This window comes from Trichomycterus rosablanca, chromosome 6 (assembly GCF_030014385.1).
Source record: "Trichomycterus rosablanca isolate fTriRos1 chromosome 6, fTriRos1.hap1, whole genome shotgun sequence".
In the NCBI taxonomy this organism is placed as follows: Eukaryota; Metazoa; Chordata; class Actinopteri; order Siluriformes; family Trichomycteridae; genus Trichomycterus; species Trichomycterus rosablanca.
Window position 1 is genome coordinate 45,397,923 of NC_085993.1, and position 25,679 is coordinate 45,423,601.

The 25,679-nt window shown below is 39.4% G+C and overlaps 1 protein-coding gene across 1 annotated transcript in view; it reads right to left on the minus strand.

The window, feature by feature from the left end:
- oca2 (oculocutaneous albinism II) overlaps window positions 1-25,679 on the minus strand; it is a 95,858-nt gene that overhangs the window by 58,758 nt on the left and 11,421 nt on the right. Inside the window, exons 6-13 of the mRNA XM_062998153.1 lie at window positions 24,878-25,035; window positions 23,612-23,694; window positions 22,720-22,873; window positions 12,800-12,871; window positions 11,085-11,150; window positions 10,336-10,392; window positions 7,909-8,033; window positions 108-246 (exon numbers count right to left, since the gene is read on the minus strand). Coding sequence (XP_062854223.1) covers window positions 108-246; window positions 7,909-8,033; window positions 10,336-10,392; window positions 11,085-11,150; window positions 12,800-12,871; window positions 22,720-22,873; window positions 23,612-23,694; window positions 24,878-25,035 — 854 coding nt within the window. The remainder of the gene's footprint in view (window positions 1-107; window positions 247-7,908; window positions 8,034-10,335; window positions 10,393-11,084; window positions 11,151-12,799; window positions 12,872-22,719; window positions 22,874-23,611; window positions 23,695-24,877; window positions 25,036-25,679) is intronic.

Genomic DNA, 25,679 nt, shown 5'->3' on the forward strand with positions numbered 1-25,679 from the left:
GCCATATCATGTAATACTTATGAATTTAAAGACAAAAAAACATTACTGTAATTTGTAAAATGTAAAATAAACTATTGAATAATGCCACTGAGAACTAAACCACCTACCTTTTTGCGCAGATCTTGATTAGACACTATGATGACATTGGGGGGATCCCCCACAGCGGTGGCAGCACCTCCAATGTTGGTGAAGACAACCTCTGCAATCAGGACGTGTCTTGGGTCTAAATTTAACACCTCACATAACCTGCCCAAACACACACACACACACACAAAATGGCACTTAGTATTGATACAACATAGCTGGAGATTAAACTGCACACACATACACACACTCATTCATTCATTAATTCATTCATTCATTGTCTGTTGTACCTCTGCTTTATTCTGGTCAGGATCATGGTGGGTGCAATTCACTAGGGAAAATGTAGAGACACTTTGACCAGGTCACCAGTCCATTACAGGGCAAACACACACACACACACCTAAGGTCATTTCGTATGACCAGTTAACCTGACTGCATGTCTTTGGACTGTGGAAGAAAACCGGAGCTCCAAAAGGAAACCCACATGGGGAGAACATGCAAACACCACACAGAAAGGACCAAAGCGACAGTGCTACCCAACAAGCCCCCCTCCTCACACACACACATGCATAATACAGAATAAAACAAGAATGTTAAAAAGAACATTAGATACAGGATATTTCAAAACTAATCATTACTGGGTAAAACCCGAGAAAATGCTTTGCATTCTGAAATTCAAATCTAGTCAACAACAAGAGATCAAAGCCTGTGTTTTTCATCTTTGCATGGTCATTAAGGGATACAGTGTATCACAAAAGTGAGTACACCCCTCACATTTCTGCAAATATTTCATTATATCTTTTCATGGGACAACACTATAGACATGAAACTTGGATATAACTTAGAGTAGTCAGTGTACAGCTTGTATAGCAGTGTAGATTTACTGTCTTCTGAAAATAACTCCACACACAGCCATTAATGTCTAAATAGCTGGCAACATAAGTGAGTACACCCCACAGTGAACATGTCCAAATTGTGCCCAAATGTGTCGTTGTCCCTCCCTGGTGTCATGTGTCAAGGTCCCAGGTGTAAATGGGGAGCAGGGCTGTTAAATTTGGTGTTTTGGGTACAATTCTCTCATACTGGCCACTGGATATTCAACATGGCACCTCATGGCAAAGAACTCTCTGAGGATGTGAGAAATAGAATTGTTGCTCTCCACAAAGATGGCCTGGGCTATAAGAAGATTGCTAACACCCTGAAACTAAGCTACAGCATGGTGGCCAAGGTCATACAGCGGTTTTCCAGGACAGGTTCCACTCGGAACAGGCTTCGCCAGGGTCGACCAAAGAAGTTGAGTCCACGTGTTCGGCGTCATATCCAGAGGTTGGCTTTAAAAAATAGACACATGAGTGCTGCCAGCATTGCTGCAGAGGTTGAAGACGTGGGAGGTCAGCCTGTCAGTGCTCAGACCATACGCCGCACACTGCATCAACTCGGTCTGCATGGTCATCATCCCAGAAGGAAGCTGACGCACAAGAAAGCCCGCAAACAGTTTGCTGAAGACAAGCAGTCCAAGAACATGGATTACTGGAATGCCCTGTGGTCTGACGAGACCAAGATAAACTTGTTTGGCTCAGATGGTGTCCAGCATGTGTGGCGGCGCCCTGGTGAGAAGTACCAAGACAACTGTATCTTGCCTACAGTCAAGCATGGTGGTGGTAGCATCATGGTCTTGGGCTGCATGAGTGTTGCTGGCACTGGGGAGCTGCAGTTCATTGAGGGAAACATGAATTCCAACATGTACTGTGACATTCTGAAACAGAGCATGATCCCCTCCCTTCGAAAACTGGGCCTCATGGCAGTTTTCCAACAGGATAACGACCCCAAACACAACCTCCAAGATGACAACTGCCTTGCTGAGGAAGCTGAAGGTAAAGGTGATGGACTAAACTCAATTGAGCACCTGTGGCGCATCCTCAAGTGGAAGGTGGAGGAGTTCAAGGTGTCTAACATCCACCAGCTCCGTGATGTCATCATGGAGGAGTGGAAGAGGATTCCAGTAGCAACCTGTGCAGCTCTGGTGAATTCCATGCCCAGGAGGGTTAAGGCAGTGCTGGATAATAATGGTGGTCACACAAAATATTGACACTTTGGGCACAATTTGGACATGTTCACTGTGGGGTGTACTCACTTATGTTGCCAGCTATTTAGACATTAATGGCTGTGTGTTAAGTTATTTTCAGAAGACAGTAAATCTACACTGCTATACAAGCTGTACACTGACTACTCTAACTTATATCCAAGTTTCATGTCTATAGTGTTGTCCCATGAAAAGATATAATGAAATATTTGCAGAAATGTGAGGGGTGTACTCACTTTTGTGATACACTGTATGTGAAGCTGTCCTGATGAAGATGAACGAATCATTAACTATGAGAAATCCGCTTCAGCATTTGCATAAGCAAATCTCCTTTTTCACTGCTTCTATTCTTACTTGTTTGTGTGAGTGTGTTTGTGCATGTCTCCAAGTTCATTGCAACGCTCATCAGTATTTAAAAGCACGGCCAGCTGACGTGTATCTAGATGCAGCTAATGATTCCCTTTTAAGCGGCAAGAACAATAGAAACAAGCAGCGTTCCTAATGCGGGTGTATTGTGTAAATTCGTTTCATATCACGGTTGAAATATATTAGTGCGATCTCTGACTATACATAAGCAGGATGATGGTGTGAACTCATAATGAAAATAAAATATATTACTAAAACTGTACAATAGTAAATGCCACAAACATTTATTTACACTGTACACTGATCAGCCATAACATTAAAACTACCTCCCTGTTTCTACACTCACATACTTTTTTTTTTGCCTGCTTTCACCCTGTTCTTCAATAGTCAGGACAGGTCACAGGACGCTGCCCACAGGGCACTGTTGGCTTGGTATTTTTGGTTGGTGGACTATTCTCAGTCCAGCAGTGACAGTGAGGTGTTTAAAAACTCCATCAGCGCTGCTGTGTCTTATCCACTCATACCACCACCATGTCAGTGTCACTGCAGTGCTGAGAATGATCCACCACCTAAATAATACCTGCTCTGTGGTGGTCCTGGGAGAGTCCTGACCATTGAGCATGCAAACAAACAGATGAACTACAGTCAGTAATTGTAGAACTACAAAGTGCTTTTATATGGTAAGTGGAGCTGATAAAATGAACAGTGAGTGTAGAAACAAGAAAGTGGTTTTAATGTTATGGCTGATCGGTGTATAGCCAAAGGTATTTAGACTCTTCTTCTAACTTGTAAAGTTAGCCATTGCTAACAGGTGCCTAAAATCAAGCAAACATACAGTTTTTATAGACATGCATTGGCAGAATTATGGATTATACTGAAGAGCTTACTGACTTTTAATGTAGCACAGTCGTAGAGTAGCACCTTTTAATAATTTTAATAACCACGTGTTTACACTTTTTGAGCTACATAGGTGATTTAGCTGTTATATGAAGTGTCAAGTCAAGTCTAACTATAATGGCAGGTCCCATAATCTTACACAGTGGGTTCACTAAGGAACATACACCAACTAGGCATAACATTATGAGCACTGACAGGTGAAGTGAATAACACTGATTATCTCTTCATCGCGGCACCTGTTAGTGGGTGGGATATATTAGGCAGCAAGTGAACATTTTATCCTCAAACGTTGATGTGTTAGAAGCAGGAAAAATCGGCAAGTGTAAGGATTTGAGCAAGTTTGACAAGGGCCAAATTGTGATGGCTGGACGACTGGGTCAGAGCTTCTCCAAAACTGCAGCCAGTTAGAAAGGTGGTCATAATGTTATGCCTAGTCGGTGTATAGATTATTGTTAAAAATGTCTGACACTATACACAAATTAGATTTGGTTGTGTCTAGTAGACAGGTCCCTTTCAACAATAAATGAGTGAAACATTTTCCTCCACAGTGTCTTTAATGTCTTATGTAATATACTATGATTTTAATTGCCTCTAAACCGATTTACAAGTGATTTGTACCTGGTGGATTACTAATGACAAGTCTTTTTATTATTATTTTCTATTTATTATTGCATTTTCTCCCTTTTTCCATCGATTTAGCATAGTCAATTGGTCCTCCGCTGCTAAGGATCCCGATTGCGTTAGAGGCGGGCATATTCACCTGCTCCACACCCCTTCCGATTGCATGTGCAGTCCCTCAACCCTTTCTTTTTCGCCAGTGCTTGTGCTTTAGTGTATTCACAGAGGCTCCTCCACTTCTGCACAGATACCTCGGTCTGCTAACCATGGTACTTGCACAGCATTTGAAGACCCCACCCACCCAATTAGTCCGGTCATTTCCCACCCAGCAGATTCAGTGGCCAATTTTGTCTGCTGCAGGCACTGCCAAATGTGCCTGCTAGATTTAACTTAAGTTGAACAAGCATACAAATTATCTAAATATTATGCACAGTTTGACAAATCACACAGTTAACATTAAACCATCTTGTCACGATAGATATGATTGACGAATGAAGGCTGTCAAAAGGAGTGGGAATTAAGTACATATTAATTCTTAAAGCATTAGATTTGATAATAAGATAACAATCAAACTGTACTTTTTAAAATATGCAATATTTCGAATTGAAATAATTTCCAAAAAAGTTGGGTCAGATATTCCGCTAGCACACCAGTGCAGAGATTCTGATCTCCTCTGTTTGAAACTCAGCCCTGCCACCGGTCGGCTGGGCACCATCTAGCAGGCAAAATCTGCAGTTCCTGCAGAAGACACGTCTCTGCTAGGGCAGGATGACCGGACTATGTGGGTGGGGTCTTCAAACGCTGTGTAAGGACCCTGATTGGCAGATAGAGAGGCGCCTGTGCAGAGTGCATAGGTTCCGCAAAGGGCTGCATGGAGGAGGCGTGAGCAGCAATATACCCACCTCGACTGCAATCAGGGATCCCCCAGCAGCGGAAGACAAACTGACTACACTAAATTGGAAGAAAATGCATAAATAAAATAGCAAAAAAAAAGTCATTTCGTAAAATCCAATTTTGAGCCTTTTTAACTGACAAAACTATGGAGAAATGGCTTGTATTATTTTACCAACATGATTGTATTTTGTAAGTATTAACAAATTTTGAATTTGATACCAGCAATACGCTCAAAAAGTTACGCCAAGAGCAAAATAAAAGTTTAGTAAACACTGAATAAATATGTGCATTAAAACAAGTCATTATTCTTCAGTTCTTACCAGGCCTCTTTTTCAAGAGACTGTTACAACAAGGAAATAGAAATAAGATGCAATATTATCAGTATTTTTTACTGCTGATACTCATACAGTAATTTAGTTGTGCTGATGCAACTCTTGTCCAAGATCCACAACAACAGTCCAGACTGTCTACTTTTGGTTATTATCAAATAACTAAAATCAATCAATATATGCTGTAGTACCTACAGAAAAACACAAACATAAAGTTATCTCACACAAGCACTTTCTGTAGAAATGATCCATTATGGTTCCCAGTTTACCACTCTGGCATTTCACTGAAATAGATCAGAGTATTGAAGAGGAAATAGACTGAAATGGAGCTGAAGAGAGTGATGAGACACAAGCGTTATAGCGATGAGGCATTATTCTGTCTCCTCATATAAGCTTCAAACTGAATGAGGGCTTCAAAAGAAATGTCGGCTCTTCAGGATTCTACTCCTCCCTTCCTCTTCTGCAGAGCCCACTAGCAACTAACGTCACTAATAACGCTCAAAGAGTGTTTAGTACTAGAGCCTTCAATGTAAAGCCATACGGGTGTGCAGGGTAAGTTGTGATGGGGCAAAAAAGTATTAAAAATGTATCGTAAAATGTACATAAATAAAACAGCAAAAAGACTAATATCTAATAAGTGGCACTGAAGGAAATCAGCCAGATGTGATAATCTTTAAATTGAAAAAGGCCTTGTAATGTCAGAACTTTACCCAAACTGTTCATTAGAAACAGTATCAATGTAGTGGCATGTAATGGTAGGTGTATAATAATAATAATTATTGGTAAACATAGCTCCAGTTTTCTCTGACTTTTGGTTTATTGTTGTTTAAAAAAAAATATGTAATGCAACAGGTTCTGTAATCTGTGAAAAAAGTCATTTTAGGATAGCCAAACATGGCCGCTCGGGTGGCGCAGCGGTAAAAACACACACTGGAACACCAGAGCTGGGATCTCGAATACATCGTATCGAGCCTCAGCTCTGCCTGCTGACTGGGCTGAGCGACCACATGAACAACGATTGGCCTGTTGTTTAGATAGGGGTGGGATATTAAAGCCGGATAGGGACTCTCCCATAACTAATGCAATTACGACCTCTGCTGGCTGCACAGAGATGGAAAAAGAGTGCTGTCAGGGTGTGTCTCTCCGTACACAGTGCTGATCCGCAGTGCACTCGACAAAGTGTAGGTGACAAAATACATACGGCTGCTGCCCACGTGTCGGAGGGGCTGGGGGTTACCTTCGTTCTCCTCAATCAGAGCGGGGATCGGCATTGGTGGAGAGGAAGCATGATGCAATCGGGCAATTGAATGCATAAACAAAATGTAAATTTTTTTTTAAAAAGATAGCCAAACATAATTGTTCCCCTTTAATACATGGTGTTGAATTGTAGTCTGTCGAGTCGAGTCGAGTTTGTAATGCATTCTTCAACAAATACAACATTACTAAAATGTCATAGGTATGAGTTTGAGGAAGCATAGCATCAGAAACCCAACATTCATTGTTATCTTTACTAAATGTCAGTGTGAAGTTAATCAGGTATTTCTCACAGGTCTGTTTGCATTTACTCTGCTCTCTCTGGCTTCTTAATAACCTCCAGTTAACTATATTGTAACTAGTAACTATATTGCTCCAAGAGAGTGATTGAGTAACTATGTGTCTTTAAATTTAGTAAAACAAGTCAACACTGTTCAAAGTAGCTCATTCTATTTCAATAACATTTTTTATGTTAAATATACAGTATATATATACATTAAAACCATCTCCTTGTTTCTACACTCACTGTCCATTTTATCAGCTCCACTTACCATATAGAAGCACTTTGTAGTTCTACAATTACTGACTGTAGTCCATCTATTTCTCTGCATGCTTTGTTAGCCCCCTTTCATGCTGTTGTTCAATGGTCAGGACCCCCACAGGACCACCACAGAGCAGGTATTATTTAGGTGGTGGATCATTCTCAGCACTGCAGTGACACTGACATGGTGGTGGTGTGTTAGTGTGTGTTGTGCTGGTATGAGTGGATCAGACACAGCAGCGCTGCTGGAGTTTTTAAATACTGTGTTCACTCACTGTCCACTCTATTAGAAACTCTTACATAGTTGGTCCACCTTGTAGATGTAAAGTCAGAGACGATCTCTCATCTATTGCTGCTGTTTGAGTTGGTCATCTTCTGGACCTTCATCAGTGGTCAAAGGACACTGCCCACGGTGAGCTGTTGGCTGGATATTTTTGGTCTCAGTCCAGCAGTGACAGTGAGGTGTTTAAAAACTCTATCAGCACTGCTGTGTCTTATCCACTCATACCAGCACAACACACACTAACACACCACCACTATGTCAGTGTCACTGCAGTGCTGAGAATGATCCACCACCCAAATAATACCTACTCTGTGGTGTTCCATTAAAGAACAGCATGAAAGGGGGCTAACAAAGCATGCAGAGAAACAGATGGACTACAGTCAGTAATTGCAGAACTACAAAGTGCTTTTATATGGTAAGTGGAGCTGATAAAATGGACAGTGAGTGTAGAAACAAGGAGGTGGTTTTAATGTAATGGCTGATCGGTGTATATATATATTGGATGCATTGGTGGATGCCTGTATTAAACTGTTCATTAGAAGACACTTAAAGACTCTACCTGATAGTAACAGGAGTAAAGAGCATCATGGTGGTCACGTTGTCCAGAAAAGCAGACAGAATTGCAGCAATGAGACACAGGATCATGATCATTGGCCAAACTCTTCCTCTGGATAACTGATATGCCTGCAGGAAAACACAGCTAATAAAATAATAGTCTGGTAATTGCATATGTGCACATATTTTACAATAAATTAAGCAGCATTTGTTAGACACACAGCTCTGCTTATTATGTAACATTATTATGTCTGATTAATTCTTATTGCTTTTATCCGTGAGCACAAATGTGTTTTGAAGTACGTATCTAAAATTATCCGAGAATTGTATGAAAGCTTAAAGCTTAAATTATATTTTTTTAACTCAGTCTGTATTTTCTTTTATCCTTTCATGTCAAACAAGATGGTTAATTGTAAATGTGAATTGAAACATAAAGCACTGAAGGATTTTCTTTAGACTTCATTCCGCTGGTACATTGTAGAAGTTAAGAATATAACACAGTTCTCCTGTAGCCAGAGAGACTGAGAGTCTGTGGGAGACTGTCGCTATGGAGACGTTATCTGTCTGTCCTAATCAAAGAGCATCACAGAGATGGTGGTGCCATCTGTGACACAACATGTCAAGACTATACTGTATACATGCATTACATATATACACACATAGACCGAAATAAACAGAACAGATCTTTTTTAGGAAACTCAGACCAAACAGTGTTGAGCATGTCAACAGACCATTGTCCATCACAGGACAGCAAGCCACATCAGGACAATAGGTCATTTATTTTTAAATACTTGGTCTTTGAGCAGTCACATTTTAATATTTATAGACATGGATGATAGGGTGGTGCAGCAATGTAATATGCAAACCTGGTCTAGCGCTCAACAGACGCAATTGGCCATGTCTGAGGGAGGGAAAAGATCCCGGATGAGGAATCACCTCCCTAACACTGCAACAGCCATTCTTGCTGTTAGATGAAGGCACCAACACTCTAGAGCTTCAATACCTAGAATTTACACTCTTCCAGAAAGCTGTACTATTGCTAATTTCATCCGGTATCCAAATAAAAAGGTGGCACAGCTAGTAGAGTGGGAAATATACAACAACATGGGTCCTGATGATCTGTGTTCTCACCTTCATTCACTGTAATAACCTATATATGGACTGCAAAGAGCCTTGACCTCAACCCCATTAAACACCTTCAAGCCAGGTTTAGCTTATACAACATTAGTGCCTACCTTCTTACAGAATGCTTTTTAAAGTAAATGGCCACATATTCCCTCAGAAACGCAGCAAAATATCTCCTAGAAGAATATAATCTTTTATAACCACAAAGAGGGAACCATGGTTGGGCAACTCAAAGTTAATGCACATGGTTTAGTAATGGGATGTCCAACAACCTCATTTTCAGGTGTTCACATACTTTTAGTTATTTTTGTTTTCAGAAGAAGAAACAGTGACCTTAAAATACATTTGGACACATTTGGCTAAAAATTTACATTTAACATTTTTGGCATTTAGCAGACACTTTTATCCAAGGCGACTTACAGTTGTGACAGTATACAATCCAAGCAATTGAGGGTTAAGGGTCTTGCTCAAGGGCTCAACAGTAGAAACCTGGCGATGGTGGGGCTTGAACCAGCAACCTTCTGATTACTAGTCCAGTTCCTTAACCACTAAGCTACAACTGCCCTAATAATAATAATAATAATAATAATAAATTAATAGCTAAGAATACAATGACGTTAATTATTCCTTGTTACTAAAATTTCACCTGGTTATACATGTGACCATTGTAGGCCAGTTAAAGATATTTAGATAGCTGGTTTCCAACTTTTGCTAGTGACCAATACAAATTATGTAGCTCTACTATCAACACCATTGGCTGAAAATTCATACTACAACAGCATACTAATAAGTACAACAGTATTAAGTTTGGGTTGCAGCCAAAATTGTAAGTGTTCAGCTTTATTTGTGTTATGTGGGTCCCTATGGATCAAATTTTCCGCCAAATACCTTAAATAAAAAGAAAATGTAAATTTACTGTCACAGAATATGAATATATTTGCCAAAATGAGCTAACATTGTTTGCTAGAGGTTAGTTAGTCTATCTGTTCTTATGTAATGACATAAAGACATTACAGCCATTTCTAAATTACATGCTGTTGTTTCCCACGTATCTTGGTTCTTTTGTTGAGGTTAAAATTGAGGTTGTTGAGGTTAATATTCCTGAGCATTTTGATTATTTTCTCAAGAAGCCATGCTGAATGTTCCGGCAGGAAAGATTATGACATGGTTTTTGGTTAGAAATGGTGAACCAATGTGTTGCCATGCAAAACTTTGAATGGCAGTAATGAATATGACTTGGACCTCATCCTCAAATGTTATAGCCATATTTTCATTATAGCCGGGGAGTAATCTTCAGCACACTTACTTTAACAGCACAGTAATCGAAGAAGCCCGTCTCTGAAAAAATGGCAACCAAAATCATCTGCAAGCAAAAACCATGAGAATAATTAAGATCAGAAAAGAAGTTGCTAAGATAAAAATTTACATTTTAATTCTTTACAGTGTATAAAGTTAAGTGTTGTTGCTCAATAGGGGTGAACTACTATTTATAAGGCATAATATCATAAATATTGTTATGATAATATAATGTTTTCTTTTTTTACTATAATATAATTTTGCATTTTTTATAATCTTTATTTTACCTCACATAGTTTTTAGCAGCCGTCTTTACATTTTACTTTACTCTTGTACCAGCTATAAATGCACATGTGACAAACACAAATCTGTAATCTTGAATCAACTCCAACTCAAAATACATTCAGATGTATGCATCTCTCTAACAGTAGTGTTAAACATGCAGCAATTTATACTTTTATCCACCACAATTTCCTTTAATTTCCTTCTACGCGTAGTCATCAACACTTTTCATAAGCACTGATTGGGCATGTTTGTTTCCATGGAGACAGCCCCCGAACACAAGATCTTGAAAAGGATTGTGCTCCTGTAAAACGGCGTGAGAGCGAACAATTATCGTTGCTAATAATTGCTGTTGCATTAACACATTAAACAGATCCCATGTTGATTCACAGCATGTGTGAAGGATGGAAATACAGCACTGTCATGAATTATCAGCAGTCATGACTTTTTCTGGGGTTTAAAAAAGTATAAACTCACCATGCCAAACAGCAAAGCCAAGGTTTCATAATCGATCCATTCCACCACTGTCATCAGACTTGGTCTCTATAAAAACAGACAGTTTATTTCATATTTTAAGATCTTCAGTACACTCACTACATCTCAGTCATTGTTAGGAATAAAAAAGCATTAAAAAAAATCAACAGAATGATACAGATGTAAAAATGTTGTCGAGAAAACATGAAACACCTTTAATATTCAAGTTATTGATTAAAAGTTATGCAACACCTGAATAACCCATGTGAAAAAGTTAATTTCCCTCTAAACAGATCCAGGAAACTACCTAAATTAATGCAACTTAACTAATACTTAAGGAATGAATTCGAGACTGCCTTGCCAACAATACTGCTCCTGCCAGATGTGACGGACACCTGGCGTGTTTGCACCAAAAATGGACCTACACTACAGACTTTATCACAAACTGGACTGAATAATAACTCCAATTGTTTTTAGCTAGTTATAACTTTTTTCTTCATTTTAATTTTATGTGTGTATGATATTGTGTAAATCCTATTTATTCAAATTGTTCTCCAGGCCACCCAAGGAGGATGGAGGTCCCTGCTGAGTCTGGTTCCTCTCAAGGTTTCTTCCTGTAATTTTAAGGGAGTTTTTCCTTGCCACTGTTGCCCTCGGCATGCTTAACAGGGGTTTTTGGTCTGTTGGTCCTGGATTCTGTAAAGTTGCTTTGAGACAATGTCCATTGTAAAAAGCGCTATACAAATAAATTTAACTTGACTTGACTTTCAAGACAGAAATGGGCTTGATTTTGTTCTTCATATCAGCGTCTTGTTAAATAACCCAGTTGCACTTAATTCCCAATCACAGACTAATGACATCCTATTCTTTTAGGATTTTCTGATAATGGACAGAAGTCATGGTTCAGTTAACTATGGCAAGCTACTCTACACACTTTGTCACTTTCACCACCATGTTGACCAATGCTGTTAGTAACAATACACCAAAATGATCTCAGTCATCACAGTTTTTATGTAAGATTTATGTAAGACAAGCCTTTATATTCCACTTGTCTATAAGTGGTTTTCGCCTTATAATTCTTTCATGGATACTATTTTTGCCAGTAGTAGATGTTTGGCTGAGTCCCTGCGATGGATTGGCATTCAGTCCAGGGTGTGTTTCTGTACTGCGCCCAGTGATTGCATCACTTTTAGCTAATGAATCCTAATGATCACCACTTCTACTTAATTAAACACATGCCAGAGGTATAAAGCATGAGAGGTCTCTGTCAGATGTTTCTCTTAAAAAAATACCTAATTCTTTACATTTCACACTGATTTTATTTCACTTACAAGCTCCTTAACTAATGGGTGTGAAGCTTTGATTTCCAGTATGAATTGTTGTTTTTTTCTTTCTGTAAGTTGAAGCTGTAATATACACTGTTAATTATGTGCAATATTTTTTACTTAATGTGTGTGTATATATATATATATATATATACAGTATATGTATGTATATATTTGTAAAACTTAACTTAACTTTATTTTGTCTTTTATATGCCCTTTTTTTATATTTTGCACATTGGAGCTTAAGAAACGCAATCTCGTTCAGCTGTGCACTCCTAGCTGTATAGTCTGAATGACAATAAAGTTCACTCTGACTTTGACTTTTGACTTTAATGGGTGAGAGATACCTAAGACATGCTGTACTAGGTACACTGTATCCTTATGCATACATACATCTCCAATATAGGCCAGAGCTGCTAGAGCAGCCAGAGATCCCAACATGGCAGCAAGGGTCCGATGCACAATCTGTAAAATGGAAATATTAAAAAACAAAATAAAAAAACAAAACTAAATAAAATATTTTGAGTGTTAGTGTCTACAATTTTGTAGCAAAAAATATTACTCAGATATTTCAGCAATTACATTTAGGGTTGAGAATAACTAACAAAACCACGTCACAAATATTAACACCCCCTGAATTCGGTATTTTTTGGAACTTCCCTATGCCAATGTAAGTCATTATCCAAATTAATTGACAAAACTGAAAAATCCAGAGCAAAGAAATGAGAGCTCTCCTTAATATATAATTTCTGCAGACCCTTCATGCTACGCTGTCTTCATCCTCTGTTGTTGCCTCTTTTTAATAAGGTTAAGGTCAGGGAACTGGAGTGACTCTGGCAAAAGCTTGATTCTGTGCTTATTTAAACACTTTGTTGATCTTTGTTCTGCCAAAAAAAACATTTGTAGCTTCTTTGCAAAGGCTGTTATTTTTATAATTTATGATATTTTGTCACTTCATGAAGTCCATGATGGCATGTATGCCAACAAGGTCCCTATGGCTCAGAGTAAACAAGAGCTCAGAAGATCTTCCAGAGGAGTCTTTTCTGTTTAAACTTTTTTATGCAAAAAAACCACTTTCTCAAAAAATCCTCAAAAAAACTCGTCAGACCATAGATTATTTTATTCTCATAAGCGTTCCAATTAATAGACATAGGGACTTGTTGACCCCAGCAATGGTCATTCAGTAAATTTTCGCCTTGTCTTCACTTTTTTATTCATACTCACTCTCACTTCCTCACTTACTTTCTAAGCCGCTTATCCTAATCAGGGTAGCGGGGGGTGCTGGAGCCTATCCCAGTTCTGGGCCCAAGGCACACAGAAACACCCTGGAGAGGGTGTCAGTTTATCGCAGGGCAGATAAACACACATACACAGACACACATACACACACATATTTAAGGACAATTTTAGTATCTCCAATTTAGCTTGTCTTGGGACTGTTGAAGGAAACCGGAGCACCCAGAGAAAACCCAAATTGACACGGGGAGAACATGCAAACTTCACACAGAAAGGACCCAGACCACTCCACCTGGGAATCGAACCCAGGACCTTCTTGCTGTGACTGGACAGTGCTACAGACCAAGCCACAGTGCCACCCTGTTCATACTCTAATATTGTAAATAAGTCATGAATGACTGCTTTGACGTGCTTATGTTGAAACTTTATTGTTTTTATTTTTTTTAATTAACTGTATTTTTATTTTAGGTTTGATTCATTTTCCAGTGTGAGAGTAAGCTAATTAATTAAGGAAATGTGTAATTAGTTTTAAAATAGGCAACATTTACACATTGTGCATATGTACCTGTTCGTGTTTTTGTTTTGTTTTTAGATTCTAGTCTATGACAAGATCTGTTTTAAGTCTGCTATTTAAAGAAACGTGTGTGATAGAAGCACGGAAAGGTTAGTAATTTTATAGAATGCTGTAGCAATTAGTTACTTTAGCACTTTTAAGGTCCATCTGGAAATCTTGGCTTTTACATTCTATATAAAACAATGTTCTATAACTACAGGCCTTACAGTAATTTCAGCACTCTTGCTGAGATCTAATCACTACAATCCTGCAGGATAGATGGTCCATTACAAAGTGTCTTTTGAACGATTATTTTTTTCTTCTTTTTCTTAGAATTTCAGTCACAGCAAAAGCAAGAGTGTGAAGTGTTGAATTGGCTCCTACAGACTAAGCTTTTTCTGCACAAAGGAAGGGTAAGACCACATGGTCATCTTCTGGACCTTCATCAGTGGTCACAGGATGCTGCCTACGGGGCGCTGTTGGCTGGATATATTTTTGATTGGTGGACTATTCTCAGTCCAGCAGTGACAGTGAGGTGTTTAAAAACTTCAGCAGCACTGCTGTGTCTTATCCACTCATACCAGCACAACACACACCCACAACACCACCATGTCAGTGTCACTGCAGTGCTGAGAATGACCCACCACGCAAATAATACCTACTCTGTGGTGGTCCTGGGAGAGTTCTGACCATCGAAGAACAGGGTGAAAGGGGGTTTAACAAAGCATGCAGAGAAACAGATGGACTACAGTCAGTAATTGTAAAACTACAAAATGCTTCTATATGGTAAGTGGAGTGCAGAAACAAGGAGGTGGTTTTAATGTTATGGTTGATCGGTGGATATGCCTGAAAGAATATGCTTTCAGACACCCATTAAATAGACCATAGACCATACCATTGCTCATCTCATCTGCCTGCCTTCACTCCAATTTTTTGCCACGTCTTCATTAAGGTTGCATTTGCTCAAGCCAGAGAAGTTGCTGTATGTTAATGTAAGTAGCAGCTATATAGATTGTTTAATACACTTTTTTACTTTCTGATTTTCAGATTGTGTCAACTGCATATAGATTAATGCTAAAATCAGCTAGTTTCTAAGTTCTGCCTGAAGTTCCAGTTTGAATAAATACCCCCCCCCCCTCTTGTTTTTACTTCTGTTTTGGGGGTCCAAGTATTAATAAGGGGGGTCAGACCACCCATTTCCCCTGTAACTTGCTTTGTAAGATGCTCAATTCTAATTTGAAACTTTGAATTAAAAACAAATATGATAAATGCGATCATACAAGTGGAATCATTGGTGCGGCCATGAATAAAATATAAGGCACCATTAAGCTGTTTAAAAGGTGTGAGATTTAAGAAACTCAGCATGCATTATTTATGTCATTTAACACATACATATTCAGAAAGATTTAGCACTCTACGATTTAAAACACTGGCTTCTGCTGCAATTAATACTATTTACCATTTAATATTACAGATTTTGATTTGGCTATCATACTCCTTATGCAATGTTTAATAATTGTGCTTGCAGCTTAAGAACCCTTCTCATGGTATGGTGCCTTGATAAGGCGGGAATGCTTGTGTGCATCAGAGAAGCAGAAGTGTTTTCTTCTGTCAGGGTCTCCTATAGCAGAAAGGTCTTAGCAGTTGAGCCAGAATAAACCTACCACCTACATTGTTCAGGAGTGGGACGATTTTAGAGACAGATGATCACAAAGGTGACAATGACAGTACTCAAATAGAAAGCAACAACAGAATGACTGTCAGTTTGGTGCCAGAAAAATGGACTGTCAAATCTGAAGGCCCTCAACTTGTTACTGAGAAACAGCTGAGGATTCCTCAGAGTACAGCTTGCATGATGCTTCTAGGTCAAGACCTTCATGTTGACAAGCAAGAAAAGAGAATTCAAAACTTTAAAAACTAAACCACAACTTTTATGTAATCAATTGAGTTTGTGAAATATTATGGCCAGCTGGAGGTTGCAAGGATCAAAGTGAATCTACAATAAATCTACAAATCAACATCCTTGGGATCAGCTAACTAAAACAGACAGTTGAGATGAAGTTCAAACTGAAATTGACAAAACCTGCAAACAAGATGTTCTGTTGGTTATGGGACGCTGGAATGCCAAAGGAAATAAGAAGGAGGAAAATACAGTTGGACAACACAGCCTTGGTAACAGGAATGAATGTGACTAATTAACTAATTAACCTTTGCCAGTACAATGACTTTTTCATCACTAATACATTACACTCTTAAAGCAACCAAAGTGATATTTGAACCTCACATCACTAAATGGAGTTCCAAAAGTTCCAAAAACCAAATTGACTACATTCTTTGTACTAAGGGATCAACAAGCTAATTTTAAAGACATGGCCTGGAGTTCATTGTTGAAAAAAGCACAGATTTGTACCCATCAAACCATCCAGCTTTTAAAATATGACCTGGAGAACAACAGTTGTCAAGCAAAACATAAGGAACCAATTTTAGATGGTAGGCATAATTGGCAGGGGTCCAGATGAGCTATAGATAAAACTAAATAAAGTCATCAAATAAGAATCAGAGAAAACCTGGAAGGAATGAAAAGGAGGAAGGTATTGATTTAGATCATTGATACAATGGATATTGTGAAAAAGAAAAGAGAGGTCAAAGAAGAAGGAAGGAATGTCAATGATCAGTGGTAAAACAACATCTAAAAAATGAAGATGGCATCCAGGTGGCGCAGCAGGATATTCTGCTAACGCACCAGCACAGAGATTCTGAACTCCTTAGTTCGAAACTCGGCATTGCCACTGGTCAGCTGGGCGCCATCTATGTCCATGATCGCTGGGCGCCATCTAGTGGGCATAATTGACAGTGCCTGCATGGAGGGATGACCAAAACATGTGGGTGGGGTCTTCAAACGCTGCATAAGGACCCTGATTGGCAGATAGAGGAGTCTGTGCAGAGTGCATGGGTGGAAAAGGGTTCTGTTAAGGGCTGCATGCAGGTCAGAGGAGACGTGAGCAGCAATATACCCTTCTCAACTGCAAAAAATCGGGGATCTCCAGCAGCGGAAGACAAATTGACTACACTAAATTAGGAGAAAATGGGAGAAAACCGCATTAAAAAATTTTTTTAATGAAGTTAGAAACAAACGTGGACCAAATATTTTTTTTCAAAAAGAAATCAGCCCTGAGTTGGTCTACACAGAAGATCTCTACAAACAAGACATCAGTTGCCACAACACTTTAGTTGATCTCAAGTACACAGAAGGTCATTCAGCACTTGACAATGAAGCCAGACAAGCCTTGAGATCACATGAATCAATAATATTGCAACGAAAATGTCTCAAGATTCTAAAGAAGATTTGATTGAAGCGATGACCAGATTACCCAACAAATCTAAAAATCAACTAAATGGCCTGGAGATTGGAGGAGGTCAGTTTATATCCTAATACCAAAAAAGGAAACATGAAGGAGTGTCCAAATTGTTAAGCAATCATCCTTATATCACCCACCCACCATGCTGAGGATTATTCAATGCAGATTAGAGCCCCGCATAAAAAAGAACTTCCAGATGTGTGAGCAGGATTCAGGGAAAGAAAACAGAGGAACAAGAAATATCATCGCAGATGTTCACTGGATTATAGAAAAAAAACAAGGAATTCAGGAAGGAATTCAATTTCATCATTCTAATGTGGAATCTCTAAACTGATCAACAAGCCACAGCCATGACAGAAAATGGACAGACTGTTTCCTTACTGGCAGATGAGTTAGACAAGGCTGTGTTCTGTTAACAACCTTGTTCATCTTGCACAGTGAACATATAATGAGAGAAGCAGAACTGGAAGAAGATAAATGAGCATTTAAGATCGGTGAAAAAAACATCAATAACCTTCGATATATGGATGACACAGCAATCATAGCAGAAAATAAGGAAGGTTAATGAACAGGGTGAAAAGATGGGACTTCAGCTCAATATGAGGAAGACAAAAGTCATTAAAACAATAAAGACTACTAAATTTACCTTTGACTGAGAAGATGTCGAAGCAGTGGACAGTCTTAAATGGTTTAAAGAGCAAATTTCTGGAAATATGACACAGACTGGCACTGTGCAGAACAGCAATGAAGGAACTGGGAAAGATTTGTCTCTCCTAACAAAGATCAGAACGGTCTAGACTTTGGTTTGTGGTACTTTGGACAGCAAAAACACAAACAAATGGATTATCTTGCAAATGAAGCCCAAAAAACCAAACTGAAGCTTTCTTACTCTGGACACATTATAAGAACCAATTAATTGGGGGAAAAGCTCATGAGACTCTTTTATAAGGATATTCCGTAATCAAGATAGTTTTGTTAAAATATGATGTATTAAAGTAGTAGACAAATATACATTCATTCTTTCTACACTATAAATTTAAATGATTGCTTAGAAAGTCCTGAGAGTGTTGCAGAAAATATCAAGGGCAGTTGGTTGTCTTACATCCTTCTGTCCAGTCCATCACAAACCAGCTTGCATTAAAGCCAATTTATTATTCTAATAACTTGGCATTATGAGTCATTGTCATGCTGTAGAATGAACACTTGACAAACTAGATGTAAACCAGATGGCATTACAAGTCTATGCAAAATACTGTGGTCGTCTCTTTGGGTCAGGATTACAGTCACTTTGTGCCAGTTGGTGACTCTGGATCCATCAATAGATCCCAAGTTATTCACACTTGCTCTGGCATGTTTGACAGTTGGCATCACATATTAAGGAACCATCCTTTCACCTACTCAATGGCTTACAAAAAATGTGTAATGAACTAAAGATTTTGATTCACCTGTCCAATTTCATCCCATCTATCATCCTCTCATTAGTGCAGATTCCTGCTCCTGATTGGGGCTGACGAGGCCGTTCCACGCCTCCTCCGAAACGTGCACAGCCAATCGACCGTCTTATCACCCACACTTGACGAGTGTAGCGTGGCAGAGTACTGTGCACGGAGGATCACACACCCCGCCACACCCCCTCCCGTCTCCATACAGGCGCCACCAACCAGCCAGCAGAGGGCACAACCGCCCCGTTCCTGAGAGAGCATCCCCTACGGTCTCAAGTCCCGCCCCCCACCCGGACAACAGGCCAATCGTTGTCCATAGCCGCCCAGCCTCGACCGTGAAGGCAGAGCTGGATTCGAAACGATGCTCCTTCGAAATCCAGCCCTGGTTGCAGCGCGTGTCTTTTTACCGCTGCGCCACCTGAGCGGCCATAAGACCTATTTTAAGTTGTGAGTAGTCCACCGGCAGAGCTGAATGGCCCAGACAAGCATTTTTTATTTTGTTGCAATTTTAGCAATGGCTTTCTTACTGCCCCTTCACCCGTCAGACATCACAGTGTAGAGGTTTGAGAAGCTGCAAAACCATGTTTGCATTGCACTTTATTTTTTTAAAGTTCAACTGATTAAATTTTGAGCCAGTTTGCCGCTGATATTTGCTGATATTTTCAAAGAGATTTTAGATATTTTAGGTGAAGCGTTTTTCGACTCTCCAGAGAAGCCGATTTTCAGAACCCCGAGCTGCAGAAGCACCACACGTGAAGTTAATACGGCTAAACACAGATATATGTGTTGTATTTTAGACTGTATTTGATGGTTATTTCACACAAATGGATGTTCGTAGCATGGAACCTTAGTGATGTTTTATCGCTCAAGCCGAGCGCTGAGCAAATCGGCTATTTGCGCCGAGGGTCACGATGATAATGAAGCGCAAAACGCTTCTCACGCCAATGAACTACAGGAAAAAAAAAAATGTGACAAACACGTCTACATCTTTTTATCACCAATAGTTAAGTGATGCTTTTTGCATAAAAACGAACATCTGTAACAACAGCACAAATGCTCACAGGTATCTACACACTCCACCATCATGTTACTACTCTTTACTACCATTGTGTAACGCCCACCGTTGATGACGCAGGCTTGGTTCACAAATACTAGTGGAAACGCGGGTCAGTTCTCTACAAAACACCAAGGTTCAAAGAGACCTGAACAGAACCAGTTCAAGAACCAGAGTTCTTTTGGTGGAAAAGCACTATGTGACACGCCCACAGATGACGTCACGGTTTGCGCTGAAAAAACAAGTATTCTGTGGTGCCAGATTAGAACGCTAGTTCGCTGTCTGGAACCTCTTTTTTTGGTGGAAACATGCGGAACCGGTTTAAAATCAAGTTTGCGATACGCGTCAGTGGTTGACCTGTATTAAGCTGTGCTTGAAATGGTTTTCCTGTGAGTCACATATCATGCAAGCTGTTGACTCTCAGAAACTCTCTACTGATGCTGCTTTTGCTTGGCTGGAGCTACTCTTTCTATCAGAGTTTTTTCTGTTTCCAAATGTCTGTAGATAGTATAAAACTGTACTCACTGACATGGTGGAATACACAAGACAAATTAGGTCTCTGACAGCTGGAGTATGATAGATAAATATGGCTTCTCAAACTGAGTTTCTACACGACATGGCTGAGCTGTGGAACACTCAGTGCTGACCCCGTCGGCTGGCTTGAGATGTTCAGTCACATGTTTAATAAATTGCCTGGTATTTTAATTGCAGATGGAACACTGTTCATTTGATCCGTGGATGATTAATTAGAGGCATGAAGCAAGTGTCGGGTCAGTGAGGCAGCCACATTAACTAACTGTTTCTCCCCAGTGGCTTTGGGATTCACTGCCTGTGTAAACACCTTCAGAGGGTTTCAGAACCACTGGAGTTTTTTTCCAGCCCTTACATTTAAAATGTATTTAAAAAAAAAAAAAAAATTATTTTAATGAATTAAAAAATAAACCCTATGAAAATAAATAAATGTAATAACACTAAACAGACTTTAAAACATAGCTGAACCTGTAACAACCCTAATAAATATTAGAGTAATTAAAAATAGTATATTCAGTTTGAGTATATTCAGTTTGAAGTCAAAATTTTACACCGATCAGGCATAACATTATGACCACCTTCCTAATATTGTGTTGGTCCCCCTTTTGCTGCCAAAACAGCCCTGCAACTGTGACAAAATGTGTATTCTGACACCCTTCTATCAGAACCAGCATTAACTTCTTCAGCAGTTTGAGCTACAGTAGCTCGTCTGTTGGATCGGACCACACGGGCCAGCCTTCGCTCCCCACGTGCATCAGTGAGCCTTTTGATAAATACTGACCACTGCATACAGGGAACACCCCACAAGAACTGCAGTTTTGGAGATGCTCTGACCCAGTCGTCTAGCCATCACAATTTGGCCGTTGTCAAACTCGCTCAAATCCTTATGCTCACCCATTTTTCCTGCTTCTAACACATCAAGTTTGAGGATAAAATGTTCACTTGCTGCCTAATATATCCCACCCACTAACAGGTGCCGTGATGAAGAGATAATCAGTGTTATTCAGTTCACCTGTCAGTGGTCATAGTGTTATGCCTGGATGGTGTATATGCACTTGTAGGAGACATGCATGTCATGGAAGTCTTGGGATTTTAATGATTGTTGTTACTGTGATTTTTCTGTCACTAAATAACTGGAACTCATACACTCACTCATTGTCTTAACCGCTTATCCAATCAGGGTCGCGGGGGGGTGCTGGAGCCTATCCCAGCTTTTCAATGGGCGCAAGGCACACATTAATTAATTAATGGACATAGGAGCACCTGCCAGGAGGGAGTTGCAGTAGTCCAACCGTGAGATTACAAGTGACTGCACAAGAATCCTTATTTCGTAGAGGAAGAACCGGCACGATCTTGTCATGTTGGCTACATGAGAAGAGAAGGTCAGCTGGTTATCCGGGACGATACCAAGGTGTCTTACATTATCGTATGGTCTGATCTGGGAGTCATCAAGAGAGATGATAGGTCCTGGGTTGGAGATTGATCTCCAGGAATAAGTAACAGCTCTGACCATTTTTATGCATTTAATCATTTTTCACTTACTTTCAATATTCCACAGAAAGTACAATTTCAAACCTTTCTGGATTGAAGGGAAATGAATTTACTATATTCATCAATCAAAGTGACATTTGGCCATCAAACATTCCGGCACAGTTCATTTCCCACCTTTAAATTTGTTTAGGGTCAAACTATTTGTACTTTTTAAAGTTGTGTTTGTTGAGTGTTTTGCTCTTTTACAAAAGCTTATTTCATGACTACAGAGCGCAATATGTTATACCTCTCTAACAAATCAAATATTTCTGCATCTTTGCATCCTACATGGCAACAAAACCAGATATTAATTACAGACACTGAATTCATTTTAATAAACGGATTCAAAGTATTAGAAACTTTTTGGTAGAATTATTTTGACTGTGTGAATTGTATTTTTTCCAGCCATCAGACCAAGACCAAGTACAATACATGATTTTTAACTGTTATAGTGACCTCTAGTGGTGTAGTGCGGTATTTTTACATCTCAAAGCTCTTCTGGATGAATGGAGGCAGTCAAGAGGTAAACATGTAACAGTTTGTTACTCTCCTTGTAACCACTAAAGATGCAAGGACCAAAATTACAGACTGAAAAGGCAGTACTGTACCTCGAAAATGATAAGCACATAGACTCCAGCCAGGATGAGTCCAGCAATGAGCACCTGAGTCTCCACATGAAGAGCGAGTGACTGGTTTGTCATTGAGAGAGGAACCACCTGATTGTCCAGAAGGAAAGCCTGCACGTTGATCTGGATGGGAGCACTGATAAGGGAAAAGGGGTGAGGATGTAAAAAATATAACAATGTATAGAATATACAGTAGATTTTAGCACTACCAAACACTCTCACTCACTCACTTACCGCTTATCCAATTAGGCTCACGGGGGGGGGGGGGGGGGGGGGGGCTTGGGTGCTGGAGCCTATCCAGCTTTTCAATGGGTGCAAGGCACACAGTAGCACCCTGAATGGGGTGCCAGTCCATCGCAGGGCAGACACACATACACACACCCATTCACCTGTAGGGCAATTCAGTATCTCCAATTAACCTGACTGCATGTTTTTGGACTGTGGGAGGAAACCGGACCTCCCGGAGGAAACTCCTTCTTGCTGTGAGGTGACAGTGCTACCCACCGATCTGCCCCACTACCAAACACTCAATTCAATAACCCAGCTGAGCTGTTAAGATATTTTACTGCAGTAAATAAAGAATGCAGAAGGTTATTCAGATACTGGTAAGATTGGAGCCATATGTAAGTGGTTCTTAACATAAATTGTAAAGAATTGTACTGTCATGGCACTTGATCTTTGGATTTTTTTTGTGACTGATATACTGGAACTGAATTGATGGCAACTGAATGGTTAAATGCTTGCACTGCATATTTAAAATGTGCTTTTATGTACTATGTGTGTAACCAAAAAGTCAAAACAGTAGTTAGTACAGGATATAGTGTATAAGGCATCCTGGATGTTGCAGTGCTAAAACAATATTGTAAAAACATACCTTTTAAGCATGACGAAAGTCCTCGTTGTCAGAATCTGGGTACTCTTTTTGGAATGTAAAGGTATGGTCCAGTTATATAATACCTGTTTATAGCACACATAACAGTATTACTGGCACACTGAGATACAAAACGCAGTCAACCTGATTTGGAGGAGGGTATTAGCATTTAGATTGTTATTCATATGTCACTGTCAGTTTTTATTTAGAATATAATTTAGAAGCTCTTTTTTGAAGTTTTGATTAAACACTTGTTCTGAAGCACCAAATAAACTTAGTGCAGCTTTAATAACTCTATAGATCATCAGATGACACAATCATGAATCTGTCACACAATAGATGCTTTACTTCAGAACCTTACAAAATTTCATGTATGTTATTGAGCTGCACAGGGTCGTGAAAGGGATGCTGGAGCCTATCCCAGCTTTTCAATGGGCGCAAGGCACACAGTAACACCCTGGATGGGGCGCCAGTCCATCGCAGGGCAGACACACATACACACACCCATTCACCTATAGGGCAATTCAGTGTCTCCAATTAACCTGACTGCATGTTTTTGGACTGTGGGAGAAAACCAGAGCTCCCGGAGGAAACCCACACAGACACGGGGAGAACATGTAAGCTCCGCACAGAAAGGACCCAGACCCTCCCACCTGGGGATTGAACCCAGGACCTTCTTGCTGTGAGGCGACAGTGCTACTCACCAAGCCACCATGCCGCCCCCAAATGGATACTAGTTTTTATTTTCTGTGATATTTAAATATTTGTTAAATTATTGACACAGGAGGTTTACCTTATTTAAGTACTGCAATGTAAAAATAACACATTGTGTTTCAAGGAACTGTGCAGGAGGTTCAACACAGTAGTGGGGGGTGGAAAAAAATTTACAAACAAATGGATTTAACTAAAAACTAATAAGATAGGTGGCACAGCTGTAAATTAGTCTAGCTCAGTTCCGCTTGGAGTTCAAATCCTCTTCTGTGTTATTGGTCAGTCATGAAAACTGTATAGTTTGTTTAAGCCATGTTACTTTAAAGTTCTAACAGATTTTATAGTTTTGTTTTGTGTTTTTTTACTAGTTTAGTTTTAACCTAAACGTTATATTAAATCCCGAATGGTTTCCTATTCACTACACAAACACTCCACTTTAAGCACAATGTAATATAGTCCTGTAATCTATGAAATCCACTTTATGCTCAGTAGGACCACACATAGGATTTAGTGTAAGAAATAATACACTGTTAAATTCATCACAAGTCTGGATCTCACCTGTTGCACTCGTCTCCTACGAGCTGTTATTTCTGCAGTCTGTTCTACTTGGATCAGGATGTACTCCTTAGCAGGGACAGTTTCAATCACATTTGCGAATGGACCGCCCACCTGAAGCTTCAGCAAGGCATTGTCCCTGAAGTTTGTCAAGTTCATGGCTATGGGCAAGCAAGTTAAGAAAATCCTCACAGCAGGTGTAAATATTTACGGTAAAAAAGTACAGTTTTAAATGATTATATAAAACACAGTTTTTAAATAATCATTTTGTTTATTAAAGGAATAAAGTCATCCAACACCAGCCTCTAGGTGAAAAAGTCTCAAAATCTCAACACTTTTAATAACTAAAGATTATTCTTTTTCATTAATGAAGGATTAACTAGATTTGCTTTGTCACTGGGTCATAGGACATTTTCCACTAAATTACATTTTAAAGGTAATTACACTATTCAGAATCCTGCAGGAGAAAGATTTTATGCATCATCCGCATGTTGTAGGAACCAGAGACAATTAAAATGGTTTGGTAAGAAAAATGTAAAATTTATGGTGAGAAAAATTAGCAATGTCCTTAAAATTTTTTTAATTTTTTTAGACAGACATGGTACATCAAAAAGGATCAAAATTGGTCTAGTTGGCACTCTACAGACACAAATGTCTGTGTCTAAGGTAGAGAAGGCCAAATGGGTTTTTGTTTCTGCTGCAACAGTGATACCGACTGTATTTAAAGCTCCTACACATGTGGTAAAAGAAATACTTTAGTCATGCAAGTATTCATGACCATCACAGAGCATTGTGTTTAACAAAA